The sequence below is a fragment of the Oncorhynchus keta genome, chromosome 18 (assembly GCF_023373465.1).
Source record: "Oncorhynchus keta strain PuntledgeMale-10-30-2019 chromosome 18, Oket_V2, whole genome shotgun sequence".
Classification (NCBI taxonomy): domain Eukaryota; kingdom Metazoa; phylum Chordata; class Actinopteri; order Salmoniformes; family Salmonidae; genus Oncorhynchus; species Oncorhynchus keta.
This window is the reverse complement of record NC_068438.1, coordinates 42,344,744-42,364,992: the sequence shown is the minus strand read 5'-3', so window position 1 is coordinate 42,364,992 and position 20,249 is coordinate 42,344,744. Positions and strand designations below refer to the sequence as shown.

The 20,249-nt window shown below is 46.3% G+C and overlaps 1 protein-coding gene across 1 annotated transcript; it reads right to left on the bottom strand.

Moving 5' to 3' along the window:
* Window positions 1-2,671: 2,671 nt before the first annotated feature.
* LOC127909038 (uncharacterized) lies at window positions 2,672-4,537 on the bottom strand. Its single transcript, XM_052468899.1, has one exon. The coding sequence runs from the start codon at window positions 4,535-4,537 to the stop codon at window positions 2,672-2,674; it is 1,866 nt and encodes a 621-aa protein (XP_052324859.1).
* Between the last annotated feature and the right edge of the window lie 15,712 nt (window positions 4,538-20,249).

Below are 20,249 nucleotides of genomic sequence, written 5' to 3'. Positions count from 1 at the left end.
TTACTCATGACAACAAACGGAACGTGAAACCTAATTACTGCCTATCTGGTGAAACTACACAGAGACAGGAACAATCACCCACGAAATACACAGTGAAACCCCGGCTACCTAAATACGGTTCCCAATCAGAGACAACGAGAATCACCTGACTCTGATTGAGAACCGCCTCAGGCAGCCAAGCCTATACAACACCCCTATTCAGCCGCGATCCCAAATACTACAAACCCCAATACGAAAATACAATAACCCCATGTCACACCCTGGCCTGAACAAATAATTAAAGAAAACACAAAATACTAAGAGCAAGGCGTGACAGAACCAGGCTTGTGGAGGTCTACAATCTTTTCTTCTGAGGTCTTGGCTGATTTCTTTTGATTTTCCCATGATGTCAAGCAAAGATGCACTGAGTTTGAAGGTATGCCTTGAAAAACATCCAAAGGTACAACTCCAATTGACCACAATTATGTCAATTAGCATATCAGAAGCTTCTAAAGCCATGACATCATTTTCTGGAATTTCCCAAGCTGTTTAAAGGCAGAGTCAACGTATTGTACGTGAACGTCTCACCCACTGGAATTGTGATACAGTGAAATATAAGTGAAATAATCTGTCTATAAACAGATTTGGGAAAAATGATGTGTCATGCAGAAAGTAGATGTCCTAACCGACTTGCCAAAACTGTAGTTTGTTAACAAGAAATTTGTGGAGTGGTTGAAAAACAAGGTTTACTGACTCCAACCTAAGTGTATGTAAACTTCCGACTTCAACTGCTGGCTGCATTTGAGTGCAATGTCTTTCAGGGTCCTGGCATTGGTGGGAACAGCCGCTTTTTAGAGGTGTACCTGGTCGTTAAGGCTGTCCAATCGAGGCACAGTAACGGGAAATGTTTTTATGGTAGCAGGATGAACGTATTTTCATGGTAGCAGGGTGGTGATGACCATTTGTGTGTAAGGGAAAGTGGAAGAAGCTTTTTCAATCACTTCCTTGAATGCTGTGGCCACCCTTTTCTGCTGGGTCCATAGGACGTTTGTGCTTTTTAGAATTATGATGTTGCTGAGGGATCCGAGTCGTTCCGGTATATCAGCTCCAGGGCAGGTGTTCGGACACCACAGTTCAGCCACTTTAGATAAGATAATTACTGCAGGTGGATGCTTATAGTTGGAAACACTTTCTTAAACACACATTTCCAATGCACTGATGAACGAGTGCATTCAGTGCATTTCGGAAAGTATTCAGAACCCATGACTTTTTCCAGATTTTTTAAAATTTAAGTTTTATTCTAAAATGAATTAAATTATTGTTTTTCCTCATCAATATATATATGTTTTGCAAATGTATAAAATATACAATTTATTCCAATTAAATAAGTATTCAGAACCTTCACTCAGTACTTTGTTGAAGCACCTTTGACAGCGGTTACAGCCTCGAGTCTTCTTGGGTATGACGCTACAAGCTTGGCACACCTGTATTTGGGGAGTTTCTCCCATTCTTCTCTGCAGATCCTCTCAAGCTCTTTCAGGTTGAATGGGGAGTGTCGCTGCACAGCAATTTTCAGGTCTCTCCAGAGATGTTCGATCGGGTTCAAGTCCGAGCTCTGACTGGGCCACTCAAGGACATTCAGAGACTTGTCCTGGCTGTGTGCTTAGGGTTGTTGTCCTGTTGGAAGGTGAACCTTCACCCCAGTCTGAGGTCCTGAGTACTCTAGAGCAAGTTATCATCAAGGATCTCTCTGTACTTTGATATTTTCATCTTTCCCTTGATCCTGACTAATCTCCCAGTCCTGCCACTGAAAAACATCCTGACAGCCTAATGCTGCCACCTCCATGCTCCACCTTAGGGATGGTGCCAGGTTTCCCCCAGACGTGACACTTGGCATTCAGGCCGAAGCGTTCAATCTTGGTTTCATCTGACCAGAGAATCTTGCTTTTCATGGTCTGATTGTCCTTTGGGTGATTTTTGACAAACTCCAAGCTGGCTGTTATCTGCCTTTTACTGAGAAGTGGCTTCTGTCTGGCCACTCTACAATAAAGGCCTGATTTGTGGAGTGCTGCAGAGATGGTTGTCATTCTGGAAGGTTCTCCCATCTCCACTGAGGATCTCTGGAGCTCTGTCAGAGTGATCATCGGGTTCCTGATCACCTAGCTGAGTAAAGGTTCTGAATATATAATTAAGTAAACCTGATTTTTCATTTGTGAATATTATTGAAAATATATATTTCTTATAATTTCACAGAAGATTCTAAAAACCTGTTTTAGCTATGGGAAATGAAGCCATTAAGGGAGCTGGGGGATGAAGCCACTGGGGGAGCTGGGACATGAAGCCACTGGGGGAACTGGGACATGAAGCCACTGGCGGAGCTGGGACATGAAGCCACTGGGGAACTGGGACATGAAGCCACTGGGGGAACTGGGACATGAAGCCACTGGAGGAGCTGGGACATGAAGCCACTGGGGGAACTGGGACATGAAGCCACTGGCGGAGCTGGGACATGAAGCCACTGGGGGAACTGGGACATGAAGCCACTGGGGGAGCTGGGACATGAAGCCACTGGGGGAGCTGGGACATGAAGCCACTGGCGGAGCTGGGACATGAAGCCACTGGGGAACTGGGACATGAAGCCACTGAGGGAGCTGAGGCATGAAGGCACTGGAGGAGCTGGGGCATGAAGACACTATAGGAGCTGGGATATGAAGCCACTGGAGGAGCTGGGGAATGAAGCCACTGGAGGAGCTGGGACATGAAGCCACTGGGGGAAATGGGACATGAAGCCACTGAGGGAGCTGGGCCATGAAGCCACTGGGGGAGCTGGGGCATGAAGCCACTGAGGGAGCTGGGGCATGAAGCCACTGAGGGAGCTGGGGCATGAAGACACTGGGGGAGCTGGGGAATGAAGCCACTGGAGGAGCTGGGGAATGAAGCCACTGGGGGAGCTGGGGAATGAAGCCACTGGAGGAGCTGGGGAATGAAGCCACTGGAGGAGCTGGGGAAGAATTCCACTGGTGGAGCTGGGGAATGAAGCCACTGGGGGAACTGGGACATGAAGCCACTGGGGGAACTGGGACATGAAGGCACTGGCGGAGCTGGGACATGAAGCCACTGGGGAGCTGGGAAGAAGCCACTGGTGGAGCTGGGAATGAAGGCCACTGGGGAACTGGGACATGAAGCAGGGGAAACATGAAGTCAGTGGGGGAGCTGGGGAATGAAGCCACTGAGGGAGCTGGGGCATGAAGCCACTGGAGGAGCTGGGATATGAAGCCACTGGAGGAGCTGGGGCATGAAGCCACTGGAGGAGCTGGGACATGAAGCCACTGGAGGAGCTGGGACATGAAGCCACTGGAGGAGCTGGAGCATGAAGCCACTGGAGGAGCTGGGACATGAAGCCACTGGAGGAGCTGGGACATGAAGCCACTGGAGGAGCTGGGGCATGAAGCCACTGGGAGAGCTGGGGTATGAAGCCACTGGGGGAGCTGGGGAAGAATTCCACTGATGGAGCTGGGGAATGAAGGCCACTGGGGGAGCTGGGGAATGAAGGCACTGGGGGAGCAGGGGAATGAAGGCCACTGGGGGAGCTGGGGAATGAAGGCCACTGGGGGAGCTGGGGCATGAAGGCCACTGGGGGAGCTGGGGAATGAAGGCCACTGGGGAGCTGGGGAATGAAGGCCACTGGGGGAACTGGGGAATGAAGGCCACTGGGGGAGCTGGGGAATGAAGGCCACTGGGGGAGCTGAGGAATGAAGGCCACTGGGGGAACTGGGGAATGAAGGCCACTGGGGGAACTGGGGAATGAAGGCCACTGGGGGAGCTGGGGAATGAAGGCCACTGGGGGAGCTGGGGAATGAAGGCCACTGGGGGAGCTGGGGAATGAAGGCCACTGGGGGAGCTGGGGAATGAAGGCCACTGGGGGAACTGGGGAATGAAGGTCACTGGGGGAGCTGGGGAATGAAGGCCACTGGGGGAGCTGGGGAATGAAGGCCACTGGGGGAACTGGGGAATGAAGGCCACTGGGGGAACTGGGGAATGAAGGCCACTGGGGGAGCTGGGGAATGAAGGCCACTGGGGAACTGGGGAATGAAGGCCACTGGGGGAGCTGGGGAATGAAGGCCACTGGGGGAACTGGGGAATGAAGGCCACTGGGGAACTGGGGAATGAAGGCCACTGGGGGAGCTGGGGAATGAAGGCCACTGGGGGAGCTGGGGAATGACTGGGGAGGCCACTGGGGGAGCTGGGGAATGAAGGCCACTGGGGGAACTGGGGAATGAAGGCCACTGGGGGAGCTGGGGAATGAAGGCCACTGGGGGAACTGGGGAATGAAGGCCACTGGGGGAACTGGGGAATGAAGGCCACTGGGGGAGCTGGGGAATGAAGGCCACTGGGGGAACTGGGGAATGAAGGCCACTGGGGAGCTGGGGAATGAAGGCCACTGGGGGAGCTGGGGCATGAAGGCCACTGGGGGAGCTGGGGAATGAAGGCCACTGGGGGAGCTGGGGAATGAAGGCCACTGGGGGAGCTGGGGAATGAAGGCCACTGGGGAGACCATTCAAGGCTGAGAATCTATAAAACACTTTACCGGCTTGTTTGCTCTCTCAATCCCTTAAGTGAAAAAGCCTTCAGAACAGCCCTAATAAAATACACACATGTACACAGTGGAGGAATCCAACACACACACACAGCGGAAGACAACCATCCCTCATATAGTTCTTTGAATCACAGAAAACAAAACAGAGCAGAATATAAACAAATCAACAAACCACTCTTGGGCAGTGTAGTTTACCCCAGGGTCAAACACACACAGATACACACACTCAACTCATATGCACACTCACGCATACACACTCACTTGTCCTTTTGATGCACTATGACCTTTTGAAAAAGGTCTTGGTCCATGCCTGGGGTACGCATGGCCATGCACCAGTTATTGAGTTACACACATGCCTACACACACACACCCCTATACACCCACACACACACGTACTATACACAGAGACACACACACCTCTACCCCTTGCTCTCTCCCTCCATCCCTCTCTCCTTCCATCTCTCTCTCCCTCTAGACAGTTATTCACAACATTTTTACTCGTGCATATTCATGATGACCCCTGCAGCAGGCTCATATAGAGTTCATCACCGTGGCAATATCACCAAAGTGAGGTGGGACTCTGAGGTGACAAACTCTGCAGAGCAGGAGAGTACTGCATCAACACATAACAACATATTTCTCCCTCTTGCTCTCTCTCAGTTCAACTCAATGGGGCGTTATTGGCATGGAAAACATGTTTACATTGCCAAAGTAGGTGAAATAAATGGTCAACAAATGTGAGAAGACACAAAACAGCATGAATAAAAAACGGTTAGAAATGAACAGTAAATGTAAAGACTCTTCTCAGTGCAATGGGCCAACAATCTTGCTGCTTTGATTGCGGACTGTGATATTTCGCCAAACAGATTTGAGAGTTTGTCAATGTTTGATTTGATTTCAAATGATTTCTGGGTCTTTGTGATCTGTGGGAAACAAAATTGCTAATGTGGTCATACATTTGACAGGAGTTCAAGAAATGCAACTCAGTTTCCACCTCATTTTGTGGGCAGTGTGCACATAATTTATAAAGAACTGCCCCTTTTTAGCGGGATCTCAGCCCTAAGAAGTTTTTCAGCTTTTGAATGATGTAGGACACTTGTAAGTTAATGTATATGTTTAACATTACAATTTAGTATTTTGAATTTGGCTCCAGTTTCACTGGATGTTGATCCCGTTAATGAGATCCACGTGCCAAGAGGATGATACATGGAAACAAGATACACCGGGGCTCAATTTCAGGTCTCATAGCAAAGGGTCTGAATACTTATGTACAGTTGAAGTCGGAAGTTTACATACACCTTAGCACAATTCCTGACATATAATTCTAATAAAACTTCCCTGTCTTAGGTCAGTTTGGATCACCACTGTCACGACTTCCGCCGACGTTGGCTCTCCTGCCCGTTCAGGCGGTGCTCGGCGGTCGTCGTCACCGTCCTACTAGCCACTACCGATCCCTTTTTGTGTATCTGTTGGTTTTGTCTGATTGGTTTCACCTGTGTGTTGTTTAGTTTATTAGTGGCTGTATATATAGTAGGTTGACCCGCCCTTGTTTTGTGGGCTATACTCGGCCTGTCTGATTGGTTTCACCTGTGTGTTGTTTAGTTTATTAGTGGCTGTATATATAGTAGGTTGACCCGCCCTTGTTTTGTGCGGGATTGTTTATTTGTCATCTATGTCTGTCGGTGTATCTTGTGTTCTTATTCTCCAGTTCGTCTGTTATCCTGTGTGGGATTGTTTATTTGTCATCTATGTCTGTCGGTGTATCTTGTGTTCTTATTCTCTGGTTCGTCTGTTATCCTGTGTGGGATTGTTTATTTGTCATCTATGTCTGTCGGTGTATCTTGTGTTCTTATTCTCTGGTTCGTCTGTTATCCTGTGTGGGATTGTTTATTTGTCATCTATGTCTGTCGGTGTATCTTGTGTTCTTATTCTCCGGTTCGTCTGTTATCCTGTGTGGGATTGTTTATTTGTCATCTATGTCTGTCGGTGTATCTTGTGTTCTTATTCTCTGGTTCGTCTGTTATCCTGTGTGGGATTGTTTATTTGTCATCTATGTCTGTCGGTGTATCTTGTGTTCTTATTCTCCAGTTCGTCTGTTATCCTGTGTGGGATTGTTTATTTGTCATCTATGTCTGTCGGTGTATCTTGTGTTCTTATTCTCCAGTTCGTCTGTTATCCTGTGTGGGATTGTTTATTTGTCATCTATGTTTGTCGGTGTATCTTGTGTTCTTATTCTCCAGTTCGTCTGTTATCCTGTGTGGGATTGTTTATTTGTCATCTATGTCTGTCGGTGTATCTTGTGTTCTTATTCTCCAGTTCGTCTGTTATCCTGTGTGGGATTGTTTATTTGTCATCTATGTTTGTCGGTGTATCTTGTGTTCTTATTCTCCATCCTGTGTGGGATTGTTTATTTGTCATCTATGTCTGTTATCCTGTGTGTTATCCTGGATTGTTTATTTGTCATCTATGTCTGTCGGTGTATCTTGTGTTCTTATTCTCCAGTTCGTCTGTTATCCTGTGTGGGATTGTTTATTTGTCATCTATGTTTGTCGGTGTATCTTGTGTTCTTATTCTCCAGTTCGTCATCTATGTTATCTTGTGTTCTTATTCTCCAGTTCGTCTGTTATCCTGTGTGGGATTGTTTATTTGTCATCTATGTCTGTCGGTGTATCTTGTGTTCTTATTCTCCAGTTCGTCTGTTATCCTGTGTGGGATTGTTTATTTGTCATCTATGTCTGTCGGTGTATCTTGTGTTCTTATTCTCCAGTTCGTCTGTTATCCTGTGTTGGATAATTTCACCCTGTGTTTATTGGGTTGACCGTGTTTCTTGTTCACCGGAGAATAAACTTTCATATCGCTATCTGCTCTCTGCGCCTGATTCCACCCACCTTGATTAGACGTGACAGCCACTTTATTTTAAGAAAGTAAAATGTCAGAATAACAGTGGAGAGAATTATTTATTTAAGCTTTTATTCCTTTCATCACATTCCCAGTGGGTCAGAAGTTAAAATAAACTCAATTAGTATTTTGTAGCATTGCCTTTAAATTGTTTTACTTGGGTCAAACGTTTCGGGTAGTCTTCCACAAGCTTCCCGCAAAAAAATGGCTGAATTTTGGCCCTATTCCTCCTGACAGGGCTGGTGTAACTGAATTAGGTTTTAAGGCCTCCTTGCTCGCACATGCTTTTTCAGATCTGCCCACAAATGTTCGATATGATTGAGGTCAGGGCTTTGTGAGGGCCATTCCAATACCATGACTTAGTTGTCCTTAGGCCATTTTGCCACAACTTTGGAAGCATGCTTGGGGTCAATGTCCATTTGGAAGACCCATTTGCGACCTTGCTTTAACTTAACTGATGTCTTGAGATGTTGCTTCAAATATCCACCTAATTTTCCAACCTCATGATGACATCTATTTTGTGAAGTGCACCAGTCCCTCCTGCAGAAAAGCACTCCAAAGCACTCCGCCACCCCCATGCTTCATGTTTGGGATGATGTTCCTCAGTTTGCAAGCCTCCCCCCTTTATCTTCCAAACAAAACAATGTTCATTATGGCCAAACAGTTCTATTTTTGTTTCATCAGACCAAAGGACATTTCTCCAAAAGGTACAACCTTTGTCCCCATGTGCAGTTGCAAAGCGTAGTCTGGCTTTCTTTCGGGCGGTTTTGGAGCAGTGGCTTCTTCCTTGCTGAGCGGCCTTTCAGGTTATGTCGATATAGGACTTGTTGTACTGTGGATATAGATACTTTTGTACCTGTTTCCTCCAGCATCTTCACAAGGTCCTTTGCCGTTGTTCTGGGATTGATTTGCAGGTTTTGCACCAAAGTACGTTCATCTCTAGGAGACAGAACGTGTCCACTTCCTGAGCGGTAATGACGGCTGCGTGGTCCCATGGTGTTTATACTTGCGTACTATTGTTTGTACAGATGAACGTTGTACCTTCAGACAGTTGGGAACTCGCTGAAAGGTCTTGGCTGATTTATTTTGATTTTCCCATGATGTCAATCAAAGAGGCACTGATTTTGAACGTTGGCCTTGAAATACATCCACAGGTACACCTCCAATTGACTCAAATTATGTGAATCAGCCTATCAGAAGCTTCTAAAGCCATGACATCATTTTGAGGTAATTTCAAAGTTGTTTAAAGGCAGAAGTCAATTTAGTCTTTGTAAACGTATGACCCACTGGAAAGTGAAATAATCTGTCTGTAAACAATTGTTGGAAAAATGACTTGTGTCATGCACAAAGTAGATGTCCTAACCGACTTGACAAAGCTATTATTTGTTTACAAGAATTTTGTGGAGTGCTTGAAAAACACGTTTTAATGACTCCAACCTTAGTGTTTTTAAACTTCCGACTTCCACTGTTAATAAGATATTTATGTTTTTATATTTGTAATACATTTGCAATAAAAAAACTTGTTGTGCTTTATGCATTATGGGGTGTTGTGTGTAGATTGATGAGGAAAACTATTCATTTAATCAATTTTAGAATAAGGCTGTAACGTAACAAAATGTGGAAAAAGTCAAGGGGTCTGAATACTTTCTGAATGCAATGTATATGTGTAAAAGCATAAATGCACTTGTTAGTATCAGTTATTTTGTTGGTATGCTTATAGGTCCCGATTTAGACTTATGCAAGTTCGTAATGGGCTTTGCAGGTGTGGCTCCCTTGCCAGCAATGAATGCAGTTAATTCAACCGCAGAAAACCCTCTCATTTGCTGGTCAACAGATTTTCTTATGGAGTTTTTATTCAATAAGGTTGTCGGTACATTAATCGAAGCCATACCTTTTAATACTGTGTAGTTAGAATTTTCTCAATAGAATGATTCTGGGATTTATTGAAATGGACACAAAAAAACGAACACATGCTTAATAAAACTAAATTCAAATCATTTCAATGATTTGTAAATTTTGTTTCACCCAAAAAATATACATTTTATGAGGATAACCAAAGATATTGAGTGATACTTAGTAAATGTAAAACAAAAATGGGATTATGGGTAATTCAATATTTTATGACTTTATGATTAATTGACACAATGTTGTATACATGTTTAAAGAAAGAAAATTATATTTATGTATTAGTATTAATTTTGATGTGTAATATATCATGATGAGCGGATATCAAAACCGTCAGTCAAATTTATCATCAATGACCTGAGCACCAATTCCCACCATCACTATTCTTACTGACTCAGGCACCAGGAATTAAGGAGTGTAGTGAATTTGGGGGTAATTTTCTACCATGAATGAACATACTTGCCAATGCCGAGCCTGTATTGAATCCCAACACGGCTGCTGCATTTAGCCTTGAATCGTTTTTAATGCTTTCCTTTCCTTACCTCGACAATCTGAGAATCGGGCTTCATCTGACAATCCCCGTTCCTCTCAGCCTGTACATCTGTCATCGTCATCCCTAACTTTTTGTTATGAAAACCTGTCTCTTTCTGTATAATCGCTCACCCTCTTCAGCATTTGAATTCATAGAAGGGTTGCCTCCATGTGTTAAGCCTAAACACCACAGGAGTTAAATCTTGTTTATCTCAAATAAGAGAAATTACTTAATAGATAAATTCACACTGAAAACGTAATGTTGGCGAAGTTGTGTTGATTGTAAATGAAGGAAGTAACTGAAGACACATAATTGGAGAAAGACGTGAGAATGACAAATTTACTCTAATTGTTTGAAATCAGTGCACAAGGCACACAAGCAGGAAAATTAAATAGTTTATACAATGGAGCATTCAAAGACTGACATTAATTGAACAAATGTAATTAGAGAATTCAGCTAAGGGCTTTTGTGCTCAGAGTGAATTAAGAGGAAGGGAGAATACTGTTGAGTAATACATCAATGACAAATGATGCTGTTTATACAGTTAAATAAACACCACAGAGGGACAAACAACTGAACACAAATAATTAAAAAATATATAATTAACTGAAAACGGAGAGCGACTGATCGCTGGATCCATCAGACTGCCCAGCCCGTAAGGAGCAGAGGACGGGACTGACTGAGTGTCACCCGGGCACAGGTGTGGAGATCATGAACAGGGGCCCAGCAGGGCACAGGTGTGGAGATCATGAACAGAGGCCCAGCAGGGCACAGGTGTGGAGATCATGAACAGAGGCCCAGCAGGGCAAAGTGTGGAGATCATGAACAGAGGCCCAGCAGGGCACAGCTGTGGAGATCATGAACAGAGGCCCAGCAGGGCACAGGTGTCGGGCATGGGTGTCGAGGGCACGGACAGAGGCCCAGCCGGGCACATGTGTCAAGGCCACGGACAGAGAACAGCTGGTGGTGGAGTAGTCCGTACAGGAGCAGAGGACTGATGCGGTTAGAGGTAAGGACTGCAGGTTGGAACGTGGGACTCCTTCAAAGTCAACTGATTGGCAGGATGTTTTTTGCATCACTCTTCATCAATGCCACCAAATACCCAGCATACCACAGAGCATTTTCAACAACCTACATGAAGGTCTGCTATCTCTAAAGGCTCAACTGCCTTGTTGCTGGGTTACCAACTCGGGGCAGTACAGCGCTCCTGGCCAAATTTATCCAGCGATAAATATCCCTGGAGTACTGTCTTTTATAACTGTCTCCTGAAATGGCAAGCATCCTTACGGTCAAAAATCAAAACCAATTAAATCAAATCCAATTTTAATCATCATATATACAGAATACAGCTGGGTGTAAACAGTGGAATGAAATGCTTACTGTTTACTTACTGCAAGCTACCTCTCAACATAGACCTTGTCATACAGAGTGTCTTGGAGGTATGATATTTGAGCATCTGTAACTTTCTAAATCATCATTATTCACAATTCCTCAGGACTATCCGTAATCCTGGTAGCATCCACATCCGCAAGGCTAACCATCAGTATAGAGACAAAGAAGAGTCGCAATTCAACGGCTCAGACACGGGGGATATGTGGCAGGGTCTACAGTTAATCACGGATTACAATAAGAAAACCAGCCCCGTCGCGGACCACAATGTCTTGCTCCCAGATAAACTAAACATCTTCTTTGCTCGCTTTGAGGATAATACTTTGCCACCGACACGGCCCGTTACCAAGACCTGCGGACTCTCCTTCACTGCAGCCAACGTGAGTAAAACATTTAAATGTGTTAACCCTCGCAAGGCAAGCCAACCCAGATGGCATCCCTAGCCGTGTTTTCAGAGCATGCGCAGACCAGCTGGCTGGCGTGTTTACAGACATATTCAATCAAGCCTTATCCCAGTCTGCTGTTCCCACATGCTTCAAGAGGGCCACCATTGTTCCTGTCCCCAAGAAAGCTAAGGTAACTGAGTAATGACTATTGCCCCGTAGCACTCGCTTCCGTCATCATGAAGTGCTTTGAGAGACTAGTCATGGACCATATCACCACGACCCTACTTGACACCCTAGACCGACTCCTACCTGCTTACCGCCCCAATAGGTCCACAGACAATGCAATCGCAATCACACCGCATACTGCCCTAATTCATCTGGACAAGAGGAATACCTATGTAAGAATGCTGTTCATCGATTACAGCTCAGCATTTAACACCATAGTACCCTCCAAACTCGTCATTAGGCTCGAGACTCTGGGTCTCGACCCCGCCCTGTGGAACTAGGTACTGGATTACCTGACGGGTCGCCCCCAGGTGGTGAGGGTAGGAAACAACATCTCCACCCCGCTGATCCTCAACACTGTGGCCCCACAAGGGTGCGTTCTCAGCCCTCTCCTGTACTCCCTGTTCACCCATGACTGTGTGGCCATGCACGCCTCTAACTCAATCATCAAGTTTGCAGACGAGACTACAGTGGTAGGCTTGATTACCAAGAATGACGAGACAGCCTACAGGGAGGAGGTGAGGGCCCTCGGAGTGTGGTGTCAGGAAATAACCTCACTCTCAATGTCAACAAAGCAAAGGAGATGATCGCGGACTTCAGGAAACAGCAGAGGGAGCAGCCCTCTATCCACATCGACGGGACACTAGTGGAGAAGGTGGAAAGTTTTAAGTTCCTCGGCATACACATCACAGACAAAGTGAAATGGTCCACCCACACAGACAACGTGATGAAGAAGGCGCAACAGCACCTCTTCAACCTCAGGAGGCTGAAGATATTCGGCTTTTCACCAGAAACACTCGCAAAGCTTTACAGATGCACAATCGAGAGCATCCTGTGGGGCTGTGTCACCGTCTGATACGGCAACTGCTCCGTGCACAACCTTAAGGCTCTCCAGAGGGTAGTGAGGTCTGCACAACGCATCACCGGGGGCAAACTACCTGCCCTCCAGGACACCTACACCACCGATGTCACAGGAAGGACAAAAAGATCATCAAGGACATCAACCACCCGAGCCACTGCCTGTTCACTTCACTATCATCCAGAAGGCGAGGTCAGTGCAGGTGCATCAAAGAGGGGACTGAGAGACTGAAAAAAAGGTTATATTTCAAGGCCATCAGACTGTTAAACAGCCATCACCAACATTGAGTGGCTGCTGCCAACATACTAATTCCTCTCTAGCCACCTTAATAATTAAAAATTAGATACAATAAATGTATCACTAGCCACTTTCAACAATGCCACTTCATATAATGGTTACATACCCTACATACTCATCTCAAATGTATAAAATGTACTCTATACCACCTACTGCATCTTGCCTATGCCGTTCTGCCATCGCTCGTCTCTATTTTTTTAATGTACATATCCTTATTCATTAATTTATACTTGTAAAGGTATTTGTTGTGAAATTGTTAGATTACTTGTTTGATTTCACTGCACGGTCGGAACTAGAAGCACAAGCATTTCGCTACACTCGAATTAACATCTGCTAACCATGTGTATGTGACAAATAACATTTGATTTGATTTTGATGAATGTAGAAATGTTTAGAAACATATTCTATTCTTATTTCCATTAGTGACTCCAAAATGACAATACCTGATTTTTCAGTCATTTCTATTGGGCACAAAATAATCTGAAACACAACCAAAACAAAGAGAAAATGTTTGCAGCCACAAACTTGATGTAATTATTACATGCTTGGAATTTGGGACCCTTTGGACTACTTTAAGACACATACGTGAATTTATCCCAATACTTTTGGTTCCTCTTAAATTACTATGTAACTATGGAACTATGTACAAAAAGTGCTGTAATATGGATGAAAATACTGATTGATGCAGCTGTGGACTGGATGCTGATAGAGGGGGTGGGAGTAGGATGAAAGGTGCCAACAAGAGGCAGGGCTATCTCCAGCACTGGAACTGTCAGGTCCTGAACTTCCACAAGCTCCACAAAGCCCTCATCATCCTCCCCTTGGAAATCAGGAACACCTGTCTCTAGTTCCTCAATTGCAGCCTTGTAATCCTGCAGCACCAAACCAGTCTGATCGAAGAGGTACTCCAAACCTATCAGCTCCTCTAAAGAAAACAACATATATATATATATATATATAACATTTAATAACATTTCACAAAGAAAAAGGTGTTGCTTTTTGTATTAAATATAAATGCTGAATTAAATGATTAACTAAATGATATTCACATTACCAGTGAATTTGCGTGTAACAGTGTAAGGAACCATATGTTCCAACTGATAACCTTCCTACTGCACAGAATGTGGGCAATACAGCTGAACCTGCCAGAGCTTCCTGGGCATCCAGAGCAGCAGAGAACGGGAAAAGTACCTCTCCATCTCTACTGAGCTGCAGATGATGGTGGAGGGCGGTCCTACCTCATTTTGTCAACCCTGGCAAACCCTCTGAAATCTCATTCCCCGACCACCCGAACAATGCCTTGGACACCCACCTATGGTCCACATCAGGCCAAATGTGTTGCCATTTCTTGGAAAGGCATACGTCTCCCCCTGAAATCAAAAGACAACAACATCCACACGCGAGAAAAAATGTATTGATGACAAATTCCCCAAAGAACAGGTGATCAAATCACATGAGACATACCGTGAAGGCCTAGTATATAATTTAAAATGTGAGTCATCACTATAAAATTTCAAATACAGGCTGGAAGGGCTTAAAAGTATAACTATTAATTTAATTCGATCAATAGATTAAACACCATCAAAAGACGATGTAATGCCCGGGGTTTGTGGAGGAAGAAGTCAGGCGCAGGAAGCAGAGAGTTCAGGGTAGAGCTACTTTATTTGCACCACAACGGTGAAACGACGCCAACCCAAACAAATGCCCCAAACACGGGGAACTTAAACAGTCCAGCAAAATACAAAATACACGGACAACTGTAACCTACAGTCGTGTACAACATGTACACTGAAAACAATCCCGCACAACCAGCAGGCGGGCCGGCTGGTAAATAAAGCCCAACCAATTATCCTAAACTAAACACAGAGGTGCAACTAATAAACAGAAAAGGGGGAAAAGGGATCAGTGGCAGCTAGTGGGCCGGTGCCGACGACCACTGAGAGCCACCCGAACAGGAGGGGGAGCCATCTTCGGTAGGAGTCGTGACAGTACCACCCCCCTGACGCGCGGCTCCCACAGCGAGCCGACACCGGCCTCGAGGGCGACCCGGAGGGCGAGGCGCATGCCAATCCGGATGGAGGCGATGGAAATCCCTTAACAGTGACGGGTCCAAAATGTCCCCACCGGTACCCAGAACCTCTACTCCGGACCATTCCCCTCCCAGTCCATGAGGTACTGCAGGCCCCTCACCCGGCATCTTGAGTCAAGAATGGCCCGTATCGTGTACGCCGGGGACCCCTCGATGTCCAGAGGGGGCGGAGGGACATCCGGAACCTCACCGTCCTGCAGGGGACCAGCTACCACTGGCCTGAGGAGAGACACATGAAACGAGGGGTTAATACGATAATAGGAAGGGAGTTGTAATCGATAACACACCTCTTTTATCCTCCTCAGGACTTCGAAGGGCCCCACACACTGCGGCCCCAGCTTCCGGCAGGGCAAGCGGAGGGGTAAGGTTTCGGGTCGAGAGACAGACCCTGTCCCCCGGTACAAACACGGGGGCCTCACTGCGCTCCTCTTCTGCCGTCCACTGTCTTGTTTGAGGGATTCCTGGACGGCCCTCCAGGTCTCCTTGGAGCGCTGCAACCACTCTTTCACCGCAGGAGCCTCAGTCTGACTCGGATGCCAAGATGCCAGGACCGGCTGGTAGCCCAACACACACTGAAATGGTGATAGGTTCGTCGAGGAGTGACAGAGTGAGTTTTGGGCCAACTCCGCCCATGGGACGTACCTAGACCACTCCCTGGGCCGGTCCTGGCAATACGACCGCAGAAACCTACCCACCTCCTGGTTCTCTCTCTCTCCACCTGCCCATTACTCTCGGGGGTGATAACCGGAGGTCAGGCTGACCGAGACCCCCAAACGCTCCATGAACACTTTCATGGAGAACCAAATTCCAAAGACTGGTGACATCCAGTGGAAGCGCTAGGAACTGAAAACCAGCTCCTAAGAAATATCGTTTGCCAACGAGAATTCACTGTACAGACAGAGTTCTAAAAAAAAAAAAAATCTGAACGGTTAGTCCTCTGGGTTTTGCCTGCTAGTTCAGACATGATTCAAACAGTTTTAGAAACTTCAGAGTGTTTACTATCCAAATCTACTAATAATATGCATATCTTATATTCTTGGCATGAGTCGCAGGAAGTTTAATTTTGGCATGCTATTTATCCAAAAGTGAAAATGCTGCCCCCTATCCCAAAAGTAGTTTGAAATGTTTTGGCAAAGTTTACAGGTAACTTTTGAGATATTGTCTAGTCACGTTGCGCAAGTTGGAACCAGTGTTTTTCTGGATCAAACGCGCCAATAAATGGACATTTTTGATATATATCGACAGAATTAATCGAACAAAAGGAACATTAGTGATGTTTATGGGACATGTTGGAGTGCCAACAAAAGAAGCTCGTCAAAGGTAACGCATTAATTATATTTTTTATTTCTGCGGAGGTGCTATCCTCAGGTAATAGCATCGTTTGCTTTCGTATCCCACATATCCCAGAGAGGTTAAGGACAACAAAGTCAAGGTATTGGAGTGTCTATCACAAAGCCCTGACCTCAATCCTATAGGAAATTTGTGTGCAGAACTGAAAAGCATGTGCGAGCAAGGAGGCCTACAAACCTGACTCAGTTACACCAGCTCGGTCAGGAGGAATGGACCAAAATTCAACCAATTTATTGTGGGAAGCTTGTGGAAGGCTACCTGAAACATTTGACCCAAGTTAAACAATTTAAAGGCAATGCTACCAAATACTAATTGAGTGTATGTAAAATTCTGACCCACTGTGAATGTGATTAAAATGAATAAAATCTGAAATAAATCATCCTCTCTATTATTATTCTGACATTTCACATTCTTAAAATAAAGTGGTGATCCTAACTGACCTAAGACGGAATTTTAACTAGGATTAAATGTCAGGATTTGAGTTTCAATGTATTTGGCTTAGAAGTATGTAAACTTCCGACTTCAATTGTATCTGCCTCTCCCACAAAAAACATGCATATTTAAATTGTATTTGGACTTTTATTTTCTCTTCCCCTCTCTTCCCCGCCTGTCTCCTCCCCTCTCCTTGCCTCTTTTTCTTCACCTCTCTTTCCCTCTCTTCTCCTCCCTGCTCTTCTCCTCCCTTCTCATCTCCTCCCCTCTTCTCCCCTCGACCTCTGCTCCTTCCCCTCTCTTCTCCTCCCTGCTCTTCTCTTCCCCTCTCTTCTCCTCCCCGCCCTACTCCTCCCCTCTCTTCTCCTCCCTTCATCTTCTACAGCCCAGTCTTCTACTCCCCACTCTTCTACAGCCCACTCTTCTACAGCCCACTCTTCTACAGCCCACTCTTCTACTCCCCACTCATCTACTTCCCACTCTTCTCATTCCCTATCTCCCCCACCTCTCTTCTACTCCCCACTCTTCTCTTTCCATCTCTCCCCCACCTCTCTTCTGCTCCCCACTCTTCTCCTCCCGTCTTCTCCATCCCTCTCCTCCCCTCTCTTCTACCCTTCTCCTCCCCTCTCTTCTACCCTTGCTATTCTCCTCCTCTCTAGTCTCCTTCCCTCTCGTCCCCTCTCTTCTCCTCCCCTTTCTTCCCCTCTTCTCCTCCCCTCCTTCCCCTCTTCCTCTCTACTCCCCACCCTTCTACTTCCCTTCTCTTCTTCCCCCCTCTCATTCCCTTTCTTCTCCTCCCCTATTCCCCTCTCCTCCGCTCTCCTCTCCTGCCCTCTTTCTCCTCCATCTCTTCCACTTTTCTCCCCTCTTTTCCTCCCATCTCCTCCCTTTTCCTCCCCTCTCTTCTACTCCCCACCCTTCTACTCCCCTCTCTTCTACCCCCCACCCTTCTCCTCCCTGCTCTACTACTCCCCACCCTTCTCCTCCCTTCTCTTCAACTCCCCTCTCTTCTACTCCCCACCCTTCTCCTCCCTGCTCTTCTAATATAAATAATAATAATATATGCCATTTAGCAGACGCTTTTATCCAAAGCAACTTACAGTCATGTGTGCATACATTCTACATATGGGTGGTCCCGGGAATCGAACCCACTACCCTGGCATTACAAGCGCCATGCTCTACCAACTGTGCCACAGAAGGACAACTGTGCCACCCTTCTCCTCCCCACCCTTCTCCTCCCTGCTCTTCTCCTCCCCACCCTTCTCCTCCCTGCTCTTCTCCTCCACACCCTTCTCCTCCCCACCCTTCTTCTCCCTGCTCTTCTACTCCCCACCCTTCTCCTCCCTGCTCTTCTCCTCCCCCTCTTTCTACTCCCCACCCTTCTCCTCCCCACCCTTCTCCTCCCTGCTCTTCTCCTCCCCACCCTTCTCCTCCCTGCTCTTCTACTCCCCACCCTTCTACTCCCCACCCTTCTCCTCCCCCCCTTCTACTCCCTGCTCTTCTACTCCCTGCTCTTCTACTCCCCACCCTTCTACTCCCCTCTCTTCTACTCCCCACCCTTCTACTCCCCTCTCTTCTACTCCCCTCTCTCCTCCACCATCTTATTTTACCCTCCCCTCTCTTCTACTCCCCTCTCTTCTACTCCCCTCTCTTCTCCTCCCCTCTCTTCTCACCCCTTCTCTTTTCCTCCCCTATCTTCCCCTCTCTTGTCCTTCCCTCTCATCTCCTTTCCTCCCCTCTCATCTCCTCTCTTCTCCTCCCCTATACTCCCCTCTCTTCTCCGTCCATCTCCTCTCATCTTCTCCTCCTTGCTTCTCCTCCTCTCTCTTCTCATTCCCTATTCTCCCCTCTTCACTCCCCCCCCTCTCCTCCCCTCTCTTCTTTTCTCCTCCCCTCTCTTCTTCTCCCCTCTCATTCCCTTTCTGCTCCTCCCCTCTCCTCCTCTCTCTTCCCCTCCCTTCTCTTCTCTTCTCCTCCCCTACCCTTTCCTCCCCTCCCATTTATTCTCCTCCCTTATCATCCCCTCTCTTCTCCCTTTTCTTCTCCTCCTCTCCTCTCTTATCCTCCCTTCTCAATTCCTCTCCCAGGCTGCTCCTCTTCTCCCCTCCCTCTCCTCACTGTAGTAACAACACTGTTTTGCAATTTTGCATCAGCTGTGTGTATGTGTGTTTACCCATCCTCGTACCTCATTTAACCTATCCTTCTGGGAACAGCAAAGTGGCTCTTTGAATGCATATGTTTATTTAACTATGACCCTTTCAAATGAAACAGCATTCCTATTTATTGGTTGCTAATTTATTTCAACTGAGATGCAAAAAGCTGATCACTTCCAAAATATCCATTTGCGCTTTTCTAAAAGGGCATTGTTATGAGTGTGTGTGTGTGTGTGTGTGTGTGTGTGTGTGTGTGTGTGTGTGTGTGTGTGTGTGTGTGTGTGTGTGTGTGTGTGCGTGCGTGCTTGTGTGTAACTTTGTGAGAGTGTGAGTTCTTAGAGCAATGAGTTTCAGGCTTAAACGTTTCCCCCCATCCTCTTCCGATCAGTCCGAGGTTTTCAGATTCTCATGGTTAACAGGTTATCAGGTTAACAGACTCTCATGGTCCAAACACACCAAGACAGTTGTGAAGAGGGCACGACAACACCTTTTCCCCATTCGGAGACTGAAATGATTTGGCTTGGGTCCTCAGATCCTCAAAAATGTTGACATCTGCACCATGGAGAGCATCCTGACCGGTTATATCACCACCTGCTAATGCAACTGCTCGGCATCCGACCGTAAGGCTACACAGAGGGTAATGTGTGCGGCCCAGTACATCACTGGGGCCAAGCTTCCTGCCATCCAGGACCTATATACTAGACGGTCTCAGAGGAAGGCCCAAAAACTGGTCGAAGACTCCAGTCACCCAAGTCATAGACTGTTCTCTCTGCTTCCGCACGGCAAGATGTACCTGATTGCCAAGTCTAGGTCCAAATGGCTCCATAACAGCTTCTACCCCCAAGCCGTAAGACAGTTGAACAATTCATCAAATGGCCACCCAGACTATTTACATTGTCCCTTACATTTCTCTCTATTTCTTGAACTGCATTGTTGGTTAAGGGCTTATAAGTAAGCATTTCACGGCAATGTCTACACCTGTCGTATTTGGCGCATATGACAAATAAAATGTGATTTTATTTTATATGTTGAAAGGACACTCTTTACTGATTTGTCTCTGTAATCCTCCCACAAGCCATTCAGGGGAGGACTGGTTTGTTATTGATGGTCTTTTATTTATGGTTTTGGCACTCTTTATTTGGTGACTTTATTCCAAAG